This window comes from Anabas testudineus, chromosome 11 (assembly GCF_900324465.2).
Source record: "Anabas testudineus chromosome 11, fAnaTes1.2, whole genome shotgun sequence".
In the NCBI taxonomy this organism is placed as follows: domain Eukaryota; kingdom Metazoa; phylum Chordata; class Actinopteri; order Anabantiformes; family Anabantidae; genus Anabas; species Anabas testudineus.
This window is the reverse complement of record NC_046620.1, coordinates 2,899,063-2,915,825: the sequence shown is the minus strand read 5'-3', so window position 1 is coordinate 2,915,825 and position 16,763 is coordinate 2,899,063. Positions and strand designations below refer to the sequence as shown.

General features: G+C 37.2%; 1 protein-coding gene across 1 annotated transcript in view; it reads right to left on the bottom strand.

Moving 5' to 3' along the window:
- Positions 1-16,763, bottom strand: part of grin2da (glutamate receptor, ionotropic, N-methyl D-aspartate 2D, a) — a 95,735-nt gene that overhangs the window by 35,214 nt on the left and 43,758 nt on the right. The window contains exons 7-9 of the mRNA XM_026347286.1: positions 11,649-11,854; positions 7,899-8,067; positions 2,227-2,380 (exon numbers count right to left, since the gene is read on the bottom strand). Coding sequence (XP_026203071.1) covers positions 2,227-2,380; positions 7,899-8,067; positions 11,649-11,854 — 529 coding nt within the window. The remainder of the gene's footprint in view (positions 1-2,226; positions 2,381-7,898; positions 8,068-11,648; positions 11,855-16,763) is intronic.

Genomic DNA, 16,763 nt, shown 5'->3' with positions numbered 1-16,763 from the left:
TAGGTTCAGTCTGCTGACTGCAGATTATATTAAAATTACTAATTATTACCACTTTGCAATAGATTCATATGTTAAATACATTTCAGCAGCTCCTCTACCTCTAGTAGGGGTCCTTTTGCAAGACCTCCTTACACTTACACTGCCTTTGCTTTGTACCTTGTATGTTATTTGTAGGTTGCCTTGGATAAAAGCATCTGTCAAATGACTAAATGTAAATGTACATTTCATAATGTAAAAGGATTATCTGACAGTTTGAAACAACAGCTTGAAAGTGAAATGCATTGACATAGAAGATGTGTGCTTGTGTCATGTGCTGCTCTGCAAAAAAGATAATAAAATTATGCTTTAAAAAGACTTATTTGAACTGGCTTCCAGGACATAACTTACTAAATGAGATGTTAATAAAATAATTATTAATCACCTATTTCTGCTCTGTCTGAACCACAATCATAAACAATCTCCTTATTCCATACAATAACCTTTTCTTATTTTTGTCCTACGTTCAATCATGTTGTCTACTAAGAGACCTTTACTTCTTGTAAACCCTTCAGGAATAAAGTGGATTTAGAAAGATTTTCCCCACGAGCAGTGAAATAACTCCAGGTCAATACTTTGGAAGCTCTGTATACTTCAACATTATCCCCCAATAACAGCTGCCACTACATTGCGTCAAAAGGTTCTGGTTGATTCAATACGAGTTTATCTTGTGACTCATGGCAATTGTTTGAAGTAAAAGGTGGGAATATACTGAAACCTTGAGTGACAAAAATAAAAGAGTAAAATTCCCTTTTGGTTTCACTAAGTAGGGCACACTAAAAAGAAGCATAACATGTAAATCAACTGAGGCTTTACTTCTGAAATAAGTACACCTTGTGATATACCTTGATAACACCTTGAGTTAATTCAAGGTATTATCTATGCTTTTCAATTGACATATTTTATTGGAGTTATAAACCTTGTGTTTTACTAAGTATAGCATATCAACTATTGCAATGTTGTTAATGTAGACACATCTGTCTACCACTTCTCTTGAATCCACAACAGACTAAGGATAGATCTTTGAATTGCTTTTCCAAAGTCTTCTCACTTACTGTTCTGATAGCATGACAGTTGATCCTATTTTATTGTTGTGTATGACACCTGGGTGTACAAAATACATTTTTATTACATAATAGAGATCTTTATCCCTTTTCTATTGTTGTACATGATGAATAAACAGTTATATGCAGACATATAAGCCTGGATTTTAAGATTCAACAACCTCAGAAGCTGAAAGACATGAAGTCAGTTTTTACTTTTGGCTTTTATTCAAGCCTCTGCTGAGTTTGTCTCTGTCAGGATTCAGGCTGACATACAAATACGATGTCTTGAATTGAGGTTTTCCAATTGCAAGGCATGCCTCCCCAGGGTGTCATGGGAGACTTGCAGGGAGAACATAGAGGGAGAAACATGAGGCAAACATGAAGCAAAGATAAACAAGGTACTTGAAATCAATGACAGCCTGACTGCACACTTTACATCAAATACTGAACCATTTGAATTCTTTCTTTGTCAAATCTGTTCACAGACATGATGCATATATTTTTACAGTAATTGTGACTTACACTTTCTTAAGGATACAAACCACCCCACTGTAAATTCATGCAAATATAGACTATTCTTATAACTATAATCTACAGATCCTGAATGTAAATGTAAAATGCTTCTAAAAAGCTTGTGGAGACTAATAGTAAAACTTTAGATAAATATTCCATCTGTTGCACTGTTAATTAAAAATCAGCCCAAAAATCAACACCCACTGCTGCAAAAATACACACTCTGGAGTTAGAGTTACACTTTTCAAGACCCTGAAAACATATTGATAATGTATAAGTGATTTCACTTGTATTTTTGTGAACTGTCCTTGTTCTAATATGCAAGTAAATAGTGTGCATGTTCTATAGACCTAGAAATGAAAAAGGAATCAAAAATAGTTATTAATTAGTTGTTAATTATTTTGGAATATCCGTCATAACTTTCAAATGAATATATTAAGTACAAAGTTGTAACCTGGTACCCAGTTCTACTTAATACATCATTGATCTATAGTCTGTAGTTTAAGATGAAGAGTGTGAATACACTTATACCATAATACAATGTTCACATTTACTATTAAATACTGAAACTTTCTACAAATAAACATATTCATTATGGAAAAAGTGAATGTAAGTCAAGATACCAACTCACCAAGGAAAGCAGAAGGTGACACGGTGCCGTTGCTGCGAGAAACCATGACACTGATGCCGGTCTCCACAAACGGCACAGAAAACTCCACAACCTCAGACCTTTCTTCATTAATGGTGAGGGAGCCAATGGCCATGTCAGCCCTGTTGGATACCACCTGGAACAAAAGACACCTGAATTATGTACTGTATATATAACATTTGTGAACTTTATACTCTCCTAAAAAGCTATCACTTTAAAATGATGCAGTTCATAGATAAAGAGTTTGAAAAGAAAAAATCCAAAAGAGTCTTTCTCAGCGTTCTGTTAGAAAAACGTCATAGATTTTCTTTTGTCTTGGCATGCAAGCTATGTTCCTCCTCAGAGCTCCTCTGAAAGCTGTAAACGAGACTCAAGTGGTCAGGGGGTGAAGAAATGGGGGGATTCACAGCTCTGTTGTGTTTCACCTGGCAGGAAACAGAGGTTACCTGCCTGCAGTCAAGGGACTGTGGAGGTTAGAGGAACTGGCTACAGACCAGAAGTTCATTAGTCTGAATCTTGGCCTGGCCCCAAAAGTCTGTGAAAGACAAAAGGCTTTGCTGTTCCTCACCAGACACCACTGAGAGGCTCCTAACCAGGTTTTAAAGTCACAATCCTTAAACTACTCTCCCCCTTTTTCTATTGAAGTCTTAAGTGGCATTATTTTGTTTGTGCACTGCACAAATATCACACATATAGTGAGTACTAAATTAAGTGGGCTATCTTGAAAATTGTGTTTTGCTTGTGGGCATTTTGTAGGTCATCTATTAGGGAAAACTGTGACAAAGGGTGCAAACGTTGGGGTGACCTTATTTTTATGAGGGTTTTGCGTGTTTCACAATACAAAAACTTCATTTTGCATATTTATTAAGAATAAAAAGTAACTCAACTCATGCCATTTTTGGCAGCCGTTATTCATTTTGCATACAATTTAGTATATATGAACCAGTGACAAGTTGTACTATGTTAACTAGGGTTGGGCCATATTGTATTGTTCAAGATTGAAGATTCAAAACACTTTATTAATCCCAGAGGGAAACAGTTTTGCCTTGTTACAGTTGCTCTCAACGCAGACAGAAGGAAAGAACCTCAACCAGAAAAGATTCACAACTACACAAATACAAAATAAAATCAATACAAAAACTAAAGAATATACACAGACTATAGAAAGACAGAAGAAATGGGTCAATAATAATAGAATGATAATGATAACATAAATAATAATACTTATGATAGTCAATTCAGTTTCCCGCCTCCTTACAGAGGGGGGAGGAGTGTACAGTTTTATGGCCACAGGCAGAAGGGATCTCCTGTAAAGAGCGCTTGGTCAAACATGCTCCTCTGTCCAGCCAGGACACTGTGTAGTGAGTGGGCGGTACTGTCCAGAATTGCATCCGCAGCCAAATGGCTCAGAGGGACTCTTTCCTCACCAGAGCTGTCAGTTTGTCCATCTTATTGTCCAGTGATCTCACTTTGACCATAATCAGAGAGGGGAGATGTGGCTTAAATCTTCTCAACTCCTCTCTGTGCTTTGCTCTTCTCCGTTCTTTATTTGCACCTCAATGTTTTCTGCATCTCTTTGTTGTCCTCCTTATCATGGAATGATTTAAGTCCTGGACAAAGTTAGATCTTTTACACCATTATTAGGCTAATGTAAAACTTGTTTCATGGGAAATTCATGATTGTGAACATCAGTTCTCAGGGTTTTAGCTGACTAATACAGTTCATTTTGACACTTAGCATTTGAAGAATGTTGCAGTTACAGGCAATATTACAAAGTGTAACTGAGGAAACAAAAAGAAAGCATGTATAACAGATATGGTTACTTACATTTAAGGATTGCTATGTGTCTGTGGTGTTTTCCAATCACTTCATGCTTTCTAATGTATTGAAGTTACATCATATTATAATTGCAATGATATAATTAGATGCAACTAAATGCCTATTGTGATGGATAACCCTTCTCAAGCATGCCTCAAGTCTTGGAATATCACATCAATATTCATATCATAATGGATGTACCATAATGCAATCATGAGATAAATGGGAATTAATGGTTGGTATTGTGAAAGAGAACTTATTGCTGAAACAATGAGTGCTCAGTCAACTTTCTCTGGATAAGAGCAGAAAGAAATTGTTAAACTTAAAATAGTTTTTCTGTGAAGGCTTTGGAAACACTTTAAAGTACACTTCTCCAAGAGTATGATGACGTGCAAGTTTTACACTTTTCATACTATGTGATTAGTTGCTTCTCTGCCTGTCAAGATCAATCAATCCATGATAATTATTCCATCTCATTCAACTAGGTCATTTGAAATATTTGAATACAGCAGACGCCTGAAAGCAACACCTGTGACACGTTCAGGAAGAGCTTCATCATTCCACAGAGTTCATATAGAGAACAAAAAATTATTATGACGGTAATTTATAGTTCAGGATGAGAAAATCTTGAGGAAGTAGAAAATTACTGCCTCATTGGGAAGCATTCATGTAAAGAAGAAGGCAAAAAGTGCAAGTGCAATGCTGAGAAATAGCAAAAATAATTGTCAAAGTGTCGACTTTCGATGCAGACACACGGACAGAACAAATCTTGAACACAGACATGCTGGCTCTGGTGAAACGTCTGGATGTGAGGGTAGTTTGGTAAAAGAAAATAATACAATGGTAGGGATGAGAGGTGTTACAGGGCAGATAAGTGTAAAAGAACAAAAGCATATGTTAGAAAAAAGTCTGGTCTGGATGAAAACTATTTCTGCTACTAATAGTCAAGACAAGAACAACCAAGGACAAGACAACATAAGATATAACAGTTTTCACACAAACTCAGCTGTCTCTGTGCACACATGTTCATCTGCTGCTATAATTAAGCAACTTAATGAGATACTGACAGACGCTGGGCAGGAGCCAGCTGGGGACAGAGACTAAGAGGGAGACCACCTGCATCTCTAAGGCCGGTAAACAACAACATCAGGACTGTTAGCAGATAGTAACACTGTCAGATTTTGGTTGATGTTAACACACACAAACACACTTGTGTACCTATCTAGTAGACCTCCACACCATTACACACTGACCAACAGGCAACAGGTAAATCAACAAGAGACATTCTGGAAGTCTCAGTTTCTACATACTGAGGTTTTGCCAATACAGATGCACATGAGCTACATTACACTCAATGAAGTTAAGACTATGAGGCGATGTTGGTCAGTTTAGACTGTGTTTCTTCAGTAAGGCTCCAAAATCTCCCTTTCTATCAATTTTTAAATTATCACATGTACTGCCTCACCCTAGGACACTAATAACATACTTACTTACATTTAGCAGTCATCTTATAAACACTGTACCGGCATGGTTTGTGTGTGTCCATCTCAGATGGGATCAAGTAAAAAAGACAATATGCTGTGGAACACCAAAGGGCTCACAATCTCTTTTTAGAACAAGCATAAACCCAGGAATGTGAAAGGTAATCAAGCGCGACCCGTTCAACTACACATTTCAAATCTCCTGATACCTAAAGTAGCTGAAGAAGTCAAGATACACTTCTATTAAAAGTTGTAAAATATTTGCTGATTATTGTCGATCCTGTCACTATATGCAAAGGATTAATATTAGTCACTACACAGTGATAGGGAGTAACTAGTTATGGTGCTAGATCTAATCAAAAGGTTACAAAGGACTTACATCTGTATATATTCTACTATTTAAAGTGCTTAACATATTTCAGCGTAGAAGGCCTGCACTCTCTGCCTCCCACTAGCTAAGTAAACATAAGAACAGAGAAGAAATGTCCAACACTCAAAATAGCTCATCAGGTATATAAAACAGAGTCATAAACTTGACAACAGGAAAAGTCTGACCAGTGTGATTCAGCTATCAACTTAAATGGTTTTCAGGGCTGTTGTGGCAGCTAAAGCAGGAGAAGAGTCAGGAAAAGACAGCTGTAGCTAATGAAGAGAGAGGTGTAAGAAAGGAGGCTGACACCGGCAGCTAGTGCAGAAGCACCAGGTGAGAGGGACTAAAGCAGGCAGGTCCAAAAAAACTGACTTCTCAGTGAAAGGGGCTTCATCACTATTCCTTCAAACCCTGTTATAAAGCACTTGGTCATTTAAATATTGAAGAGGCATTCACAACACTGACAGTCTTTTCAACCTGCTCCCTATTGATAAATAGGACTGTGGTAACCTTAATATATACTAATAAAATACTTGTACAAAGCAAGAACCACAGTACGCAAAGTTAAAAATCATTAAAGCTGCCATTTAAGTATCATAGCTACACAAGTCACAGCCAGGATTACTGAACTGACGAGACCTCGTAAACAGGCTCCATGTTGAAATCATAAAAAACAAACAAACGTGTCAGAGCCCATTATTTCACTAAACTAAATTAACCATAAAACTAGATCGGAAACCTTAAACCTTTGAATAAATGACAAAATGTACTCAATCTCAAGAATGTTTTCAACAACAAGGTCTAAATTTAAAATGAACAGAGACAGAACAAGATCACAACACACATATGCGCTGTGATACTTTGCAACCCCTGTCGAACTCCATGTTAAACCAACTTCATTAATCCAGCCACCAGAGGGGGATTGGCATCGTGGAAACAGCTGAGTATCTGCCAGTACACACACAGCCATGTGCAAGCAGTCTTCCAGTTGGTGTTGTCCTCTCCCTCTCTCTCAGTTTCTCCAGCACTAATCTTTCTGACAGCCTCCCTCCATATTTTCTCCCTACTTCTTCGATTCCGGTGCAATCCTCTCTTGCTGGGCTGCGTTTTAGAGGATTTGAGACAGGATAAAAAGAATTTCATGGAAGCCATCGAATCAAAAGCCCCTTTTTGTAAACACAATAAAAGAAGAAAAAAACTGAATATGAAACGGGATGGTGGTAATGTACAGAATAAATGGAGAATTGGAAACACAACTACAATATCTCACTGAAAGACACAAAAAAGGGTCATGCTGTGTTTGTGATCTGAGCTGCTAAACTTTAGAATAAACTTCTAGAGGAAATGCAGTGTGCAGGTTGTGTCTTCGTTCAAGTCCCAGCTAAACATTTTCTTTATAAACTCAAATTTAATCCCTCACCCCTGTTTCTGTGAATGTGTTGGTACAGAACATATTGCTAATTAACTTTTGAGAAGTGTCTGTTTTTGCCAGTTGTGTTTTTCTGTTACTATAAACAAACACGTCACCACTTGGGCAACAATATTTATTTTTTGAGCTCCCAATAAAGGAGGATCAATCTATTATGGTCATTAAGAATGGAGAATTTGACCATAACTATGTGTGGACTTTATATAAATCTGGCATGTTGACACCCCGTGCCACTAGTCTTAGCAGTTAGCATAGCAATTAAATATGCCAAAGAATAGGTGAGCATCTCTATGGAAGCTTGGCAAATCCAAAAAGGAATATCAAGCCATGCTGACAGGCTCCAATACTGAGCAACACCTTTTTTTATTCCAAATGTCTGTGACTCTCCAAGTCGACATCAAGGAACTAGAAGCAACTGAGACCAGCTGCTGCGTCACCTCACGTTACCTTCATCTAGATCACTGCAACCCAGTAAATTCACCCACACACAGAAACTGGGTTACAGCATCAATTAATCATAATTCAATAATATTAAAAATAACATCAATATCCTCACCTCTCCAACCATGCCGTTCCACTCCCCATCAATGTTCTTGCCATGTCGTCCGTTGGTCACCAGGTAAAGGTCATAGGTGAAGCCAACAATCTTGGCCAGCCGTTTCAAGACGTCGATACAGAACCCTTTGCAGCAGTGCTTCATGGGCACAGCACCGTCCACGATCAAACTGAGAGTATGATGTGAGAGAGGACAGACACAGTACATGACACAGTGAACACGGTGAACATGCTTTTTATTTACATTTTTTTATTAGGGACACTTTGACCTGAATGTGCTGCTTATGAAATTAAACAAAAGGGAGGGAGGGAGAGCTGGACACAAGAGAAGGCAAGGAGAGTATAAATTATTGGTGAGAGAGTAGGGGTGGATTGATACTGACAGTTTGAGTTGTGTTTGAAGAGGTAACGCTCGACAACAGCTCAGGAGGAAAAGTGTTGCATTATTAAAACAGCATTAAACTCCAGTTTTGTGTTCTTGGATACCGTCCTATAAAAAGCAAAATTCTTTAATTCTTCCACAACCTCTGAATGCATCTTTCCTCTGAGTCAGTCACACATATGGGAATATGGGAAGTACATTTAGATGACGGTCAAGTGGCTGCAGTGCCCTCAGCTCTACTCCATGGTCCCTCAGACACTTAGGACTGGCAGAGTTGCCACTCTGTTACCTAGCAACACAACTTGTGCATTTAGAAAATTGGTCTTACTATCGGCTCACGTAAGATCAAAATTATGAGGATGAGATCAACTGGTGAGTACTAAACATGTTTTATTGTGACATTTGTGTGACAATGTTTCTCTCTTTATTTATGTGCAAAAGTGGAAGATGCAGAGGGCAGACGGACGTGAGACTCCTGAGTTCGGTCTAAGGTTGAGTTTAAGCAAGAAAAGCACTTCATGTTTGGAGTAATGTTATTTATATATATAGAAGCGTGCATTGACATTGTCTTACAAAATTCATTATGACTATCAAGTTAGCAAACTTAAATATTTACCCATACAGTGGACACAGAAACAAAATTAGCTCTTAATTTTTTCATCTGTTACGGTCCTCACCATCTCCTGAGGTAAACAAGCAGCTTAATGCTTCACTACTTTCACTAGTTAGCTGCAAACGTTTTGCTGTTTAATGTTCGGTAGGTAGTAGCAGTCAATTTATTCAGTAGATTAAAAAATTTCTCTCATAACATTTATAAAATGATTAAATTTACATGATGCATATGACGTTTTGAAGATACTCGGAAAAGTACAAACTGTGTGCAAAGTGCAGAAACTATTTCAAAGTGTAGCAGGGTTTATTACAGTAAGTGTTCTATAAAGGACCTTTTAAAAGGTGCATCTAAGTAGTTGTTCTAATGTGGACAGGTTGTACATTCACTAATGCATTTTGGCCAAGAGCTCCAGAAAGCGGAGGCACAAATAGAGAAGTCCCTACGTAGTTTCCCTGTGTCGGGTAGAACAACTTGTGGAGTTGTGCAATAGAAGCATGCACAGCAATGACAAACTCGGTTTTGTTCTCACTGATTGTATACATTACTGTAACAAGTACTTAACATATTTTGTAGAAATGTATTAAAATTGAAAATTCATAAAAAAAAACATAATTATCATGTTAGCTACAAAATAATTATATATATATATATATATATATATATATATATATATATATATATATATATATATTATTTATATATATACAGCACAAAATCACAACAAAAATCATCTCCAGTCACTTAACATTTTATAGTTAACCCCTTACAAATTCCATATAAAACCTAATAAATCCAGATTTTAACTTAGTGTTTTATATCTGTTCATTTTGAGAACTCAACAAAATCATGACCTTGGTACAGTATTGCAGGAAAATCTGAGCAAATAAGCCCTGGAAAAAACTGGTAAACAAAAAAAAAGAAAAAGAAAACGATAAGTCAATATCAGTAAAGTACATAAAATATATAATAAACAGGGAAGAAAAAAACTACATCATCAAAGTGTTCGATTATCAGGAGCAGAAACGTCCCTCTCAGCCAATAAAATGGATGTGGAATGAATTTGTTATCTCTCCATTGACCAGCTCATGTGCTGACAGGAAGGAGGCCGGCCATCCATCCATCCATCCGTCCGTCCATCCATCCATCCATCCGTCCATCCATCCATCCATCCGTCCATCCGTCCATCCATCCATGTCCACACAAACACATGCACATTATACTTACAGCACACATACTCATCTCTCCTTCTCCTCCTGACTTACATTTGCCAAAAACAACCCAAGAAACACATAACATAAATATGACTATAAATCATATCAACATTGCCAGAATTCATTTTATATCATATTGTCTACTTTTTAGTATATTAAATTTTAGGAGTACTATAGAAGTACTGTGGAACTGTCTGTAAATAAGATTAAATCAGTCCACCTTCGCTGTGGCTGGGTTGTTAATTTTAGGGGCGGGGATGCAGCAGGGACATCTTGCTTTGTGATAAAAAAAATCGATTGATGTTACCGTGTATGTTCTGCCTGCTGTTTATTATCTGGATTGATTAGAAGATAATTTGCTTTACTTTACTGTGTGGTTGAAAGTTACCATTGTGTTTTTAATAATGAAGCCGCTGTAACTATCTCACCGTGTTGTTAATTGTTTGCTTTGATATGATGCCGTATGACTTTTAATGTATCTATAGTTGCTGCGAGGCAACTTAATTATCCTCTCTGAGATAATAAAGTTATTTTGTCATGTTTTAATCTATTGATCACAGAAGAAAAGTCCCTAGACACACATTTCAATTTCAGAAAGGTTGAGAGTTTGGCTTTAGGACTGTCTTTCTAAAACCTTTCTTCCACTTTCTACTGAGGTTTATAGGCTAAAAGGGATTTAGTGGAGAAACAACCAGGAGACAACAAGGTTAGAAAACATTAGTTATATACAAAGCTAACTCCTCTGGTGTATAAAAGTGTCAGGTAGAAATAAAATGACATTTTTATAATTATCTTTCACTCTGATGAGGACTATAATCAAGTGCAGATCATCAAATACTGGTGCTTTCTTTGGAAAGTTATTTGTCTTATTAACCTATCCCTTCTTGTTTCCACCACTTTTATTTTTATTTTTTTATTTTGTCCCTGTTATTTTTGGAATACTAAATAAATGTAGAAGATTCTCAGTTGTCCAGGTGAAGTTATTAGAAAGTTGAGTCATGGCAACTGGACTTCCTGTTTGTTAGGTCGAAGCGTTTCACTAGTCATCAAGTAGCTTCTTCGGTCTGAAAGTAGTTGGTTAGAGACGACAAATTTATGCTCCAGGTTTTAGTTTCACTACATCCTTGGCCTCAATGGGCTTGTTAGGTGAAAGAATAGAAGGGGAGGTTGTGAAGGATGTAAGAGTCACACCTCTGCCAACCCCTTATCCCCTAAAGTGGGTTGTTGGTGTGTCCACCCTGGTGCAGGTGTGAATTGGGCCTGATCTTTATGAAGGTGAATAAAGGGCAGCATGATAAACAGTTTGTGTCTAAGGCGTGCACCTCTGTTCAGTAGGGGGGGGTTTTGGTTTGCATATACATATGCTTCCCTCACACCTCTCTCAAACTACTTATCAACTAAATAAAGAATAATTATAGTAAATTCAAACTATTTTCTAGTGAAACTACCAGAAAACGGACTGAGTGAATAAAGTTTGCAAGTAGAATTTTGCTACATGATACTAAGAGTGACTGTCACTGATTTCAACAGAATTTGGTCTTTTACCTGGAGTTGACTGGCATGCGACAGGGTACAGAATCCCGGATACATGAGCTGGTGCCGGGGTCAGCGGGCTCCACAATCACAAAGGGCCTCTCCTCCAGGGTGACCACTCGGAGGTGCTGGGAGTCATCCAGGGGCTTCAGGAAGGAGCCATAGCGAGACCAGGGGTGGTAACGCAGACGCAGGTGGCCGTTCTCCCACCATCCAACCTGTGTGGCCATAAACACAGATCACAAGAACTCAGATGATCAGGTCTTCATCTCTAACAATAGTTAAACACAGCTACTTGGTGTGGAATATCATCTTGGTAATGCGCTAATCACTGTCTTATAAAAATCTAAGTTATATCAAAGTTCACTTTGACTTTAACGACTCATTTGTGTGAAAAAGCTCAGCAGAAAGAATGAAAGATTACAGCAACAATAGCAAAGATAATAATAAAACAATGAAGTTAAAGAGATTGTAAGAAACAAAGACACAGTATCTACACAGTATCCCCGTAGTGGTATAGATAAATCTAAATTACACACAAGATCTAATGCAACGTACACTTTATCACAACGTGTCAAACATAAACTTAAACAGATAAAGATTGTGCATATAACTCCACAGAAACTAAATATCAATTCTAATGAGTCCTACCTCTGGCTGGGAGAATGTATGTATTATTAATATAAAATATTAATATTACAACATTAAAAGACATTTTAGGTGGAAGTCTAAAATACATACAAAATATAAAAACAGTATGTTCAATAATAAATGTGAATGCATTAATATATTCAGGGATGTGTTTACTGGGGCTAAAGTAGAAAAAATGAAAAAGTCCAATGGCAGAAAAAACCCTAATCCTTATTCGTATGGACTGGAAAGTAAAGAAACACCATAGTTTTGTTTGAATCACTTGATAAAGGACCTTCTAATTATACATGCTTCCTCAGTTTTACAGTCCAGAAAGTATTCACAGGGCATAAACTTTTCCAAATTTTTTTAAGTTACAGCCTTATTCCAAAATCAATAAATTCAATTATATGCTCAAACTTTTACAAAAAATTCCCATACTGTCAAAATTAAAAAGTTAGTTTGAAAACTTTGCAAATGTATTAAAAATAAAAAAAAACAAAAATAAAATCACATGTACATAAGTATTCCCAGTCTTTGCCATGACACTCAAAATTGGGCTCTGGTGTTTCCACAGATCATCCTTGAGATGTTACAACTTCATTAGCATCCACCTGTGGGAAATTCAGTTGATTAGACATGATTTGTAAGGAATTCAGCAGCAGGAACTGGGAGACTAGTCAGGATCGAGGAAAAGAGGAATGCAGCAATGTACAGAGAGCTCAGACTGGGGCGACAGTTCATCCTTCAACAGGACAACAACCCTAAGCACACAGCCCATCCAACCTGATGGTGCTTGAGAGGCCCAAAAATAGGTGCCAGGACTATAGCAACATCATCAACAGTTGAGGCTGTAACTGGTGCTAAAGGTGACTTTGAATACTTATGTAAATGTGATTTTTTTCATTTTTTATTTTTAATAAATTTGCAAAAATGTGAAACAAACATTTTTCACTTAGACATTATTGGGTGTTTTATAGAATTTTGAGGAAAATATTGAATTCAATCTATTTTAGTAAAAGGCTGTAACATAAAAAATGTGGAAAAAGTTAAGCACTGTAGATGCAGCATGAACTCTTAACAACCTTATAAAAAGCAAAGCTTATTGAAGAGGTGACCCAACTGTCCAGGTTGCAAGGCCAGTACAAAGAAAGAAGATATATGAGTAGAATATGTCTGTCTTATCTGGAGGACGCAACATTCTTATGAATTGATGCATCATACGTAAATCTTAGCTTAGTCTGCTTTGACTTTGTGTTCATCATGTCTGTATTTGGTCTCATTGTGTATTCATAAAAGACAAATAGGAGAAAATCACATGAAAGAGAAAACAGTGACTGATTCAATGTTACATTTCTAAATAACACTGAATCAGAGAGCTGCAGAGGATACTCTGGGTCGTGGGGTGGTCGTAAATTCAACCACAAAATTGCATTTGTTGTCTTGTATAATAAACAATTTACTGCACTCAGTGTTTTCATGCTTTAAAATGGTATTTTGATAAAAGAGTAAACGACCTAATTTACTGTGTCACAGTGACCTACATGAATTTGTTCATGTTGACTGGGGATGGCACTGAATTGATGTGCAACCACAACACATCAAGTATCTCAGGTGTTGTGCCATATATTTAGCTGCTATTTGCATACAAACAACTCTCCTGTGTAACACTGAAGGTGTAAAACACAGTTACTGGGATTTGTGACAAACTATGCAAAGCCTCTTTTAAACACACACATTTTGTTGCATGTGAGGACATTAGGCTTCCTTCAACCTACATTCAGTCCATGACGCAATTTTATTCATCTGAAACAAAACTCTTAAACCAAAAGCAACAGCTGTGCGGACCAGCATTTTGATTTCAATTCACCAACTAGACAAAGAGAACTTTTACTTCAGTTAGTTGTACTATACTTATAATCAATGATATACTGCATTTTCAGCCTGTTGTCATTCCCAGAGCTTAAGATAATGACTCTGAAGTTCTTTGGCATCTCAGACCAACGCTGTCGGCTTCTTTGTTAAAGACTTTTTACTTTTTTTTTGGCATTTTGCCTTTATTGACAGTAGGTTGAAGAGAGGCAGACAGGAAATATGGGAAGACAGAAAGTGGGTCTGAACAAAGGCTCGGGACATTGCAGTTATGTGGTGTGTGCTCTAAATATTGTGCTACCAGGATACTCTCCAAGCATGCCAATATTTGATGCTTAGAGCTTAATATATAAAGACAGGAAGTGCTTATTTTATCTTTTTACTTAACCCTGATGTTTTTTTGTGCCTAGCCTTAGCCAAGTTGTCTTGGCCTGCATTGAACGTTGATGTTTCCACAATTGAAACCACTCTGTAAAATAAAACATAATACTCATACATACATGTACAAAGAATTCACACAAACAGACACAACTAGGCATAAAAATAGAGATAGATGCACCAGCACACATCCACACTGTTTTTCAGAATTAATTTTGGCCACTTTAACAAATTAACACAAGGGCCAGAGATACAAACACGAGAGTGGTGTTAATAGAAAAATGTGCAGCACCTGGCACTTTGGATCAACCTCAGTCGCTGCATCTTTAATGCAGTGTCTCTGTTGTCACTGTATCTCTGCTCTTGTCTCTCACTCCTTCTGCTGAATGAATAATAAGAGCGGGTTCCAATAGATCATTATGGAACAGCATGATAATTTGCTCTTCTGTGCTATTTGTCTACCAGTAAATGCTTTCTGTCACTCTTTAAAAACAAAACAGGCTCATATTCATATGCACAGACACACACACAGACACGCTGCCCAGACAGGGGATGAATCCCTGGATTGCCAGCCCAGTAGAAGGCAGAGATGGATCAAGCTTTGGTATCTTGTGGTTCTCCGTTACCATGGATCTCAGGCAGACCTTGAAATTCTTATCAAAATGTTCAGACTCACACCAGCAACAATAAATCAAACATATTCACAAGAGCACATTAATAATATGATATGAAATGTTTGATAACTCCAGCACTTACTCCTTTAACCTAAAACAAATGGACGTGACTCATAATCACATTTAGTCTCCTATCTGTGAGGTGTCTACTACCATCAATAACATCAGGTGCATTGCTCAGACGACTCAATAGTTCGAGGTGCACTACTTGGAGGAATCAATTCAGAATCAACACTGTTATGCATCGACTTGTAGGTTTGGTAATCAGAAAGCTTATCTGCTATACTCCTATTGATAGTTTGACATTGATTATCTCTAACCAACCACGAGCTCCTCTATAGAGATGGTGACTTGAAGCACAATGTTATTTTCTTTAGATTTCTCTCTGCTCAGCCACAGTGGCTGTGACTACTCATTGTAACACAGCTCCTCTTCAGTTTATTACAAACAAATCACTGCTGCTGCAGCAAAGGTAAAACTCATCACTATGTGAGCACCAGAGGACCCTTTCATGCAAAGACCAAACAGTCAATTGCAAGAATAACAATTGTAAAACTGTCTATCCTGGGAATAGGCTGACTCACTATGACAATTGTTCAGCTTCTAAAAGGAAACAAAACATTCATTCATAAGAAAATGTGGAGGGAGGTGAAAGATGTTATAGATTATGGGAATTATAACATAGGACCCTGAACTGTATTAAAACCATCTTGGCCTCTGCTGCTTTGATTTTGATTAATATTTCTCTACAACTCTCTCATAATTCTTTTATAATATATTATAATAATATTATAATTTTATCAGAATACGACACAAATTTAGTCTCCCTTTAAATAGATGAATGCATTTTCTCTGCTGCTGGAAGACAAATAGCTTTGATCACAAAGGTGGGTTATGCTGCACTGTTTTTTGTTAAATTAAAAATATATAAAATAGACTTTTTTTGGTTTGTTTTATAATTCTTTCAGTTATTATCACTGGGTCTCTCTCTCTGCTGTCTGGACTCTCTGTCTGCTGCAGTCCTTTTGAATGCGTCATTAATTATTTTGGTCAAACCTGCACTGTCTTGCCTTCTGTTTTGTTTTCCAACAATGTCGCTCCTCCAGAGAGGACTCAAGGCTCTTTCAGTACCAGCACAGCTAATACTTGACCTTGTTGTTTCCCTGAATGCTAAAAAGTTACAGCACTCAACTCCAATTATGAAATGTCAGGAGCAAAGAATTGGGCTTTGCAGTCTGGAAATTCAAAAGAAACCACAGAGAAAATTCATCTGTTGCTCACTTCCAGTAACGACTAGCAGCCATTTTATGGACAGTGAAGCATCAGCGTGAGTGTATTCCTCCATGATGAATCATTAATATCATTACTACTTTTAGGTGACTTCTGGACTAGTTTCCCTCCAGGACCTCAGAGTGCAGAACAGTTGTGAATTACAGTAAACAAGTGAAGCACAAAAACTGTTTCCAAGGAAAATAAGCTTACAAAATCCAATGAGCTGCAGAAATTGAATAATTCTGAAAGCAAGAAAACTAAGGATGTCAACTGAACCAGAACAGCTCAGGTTTGATTAGGT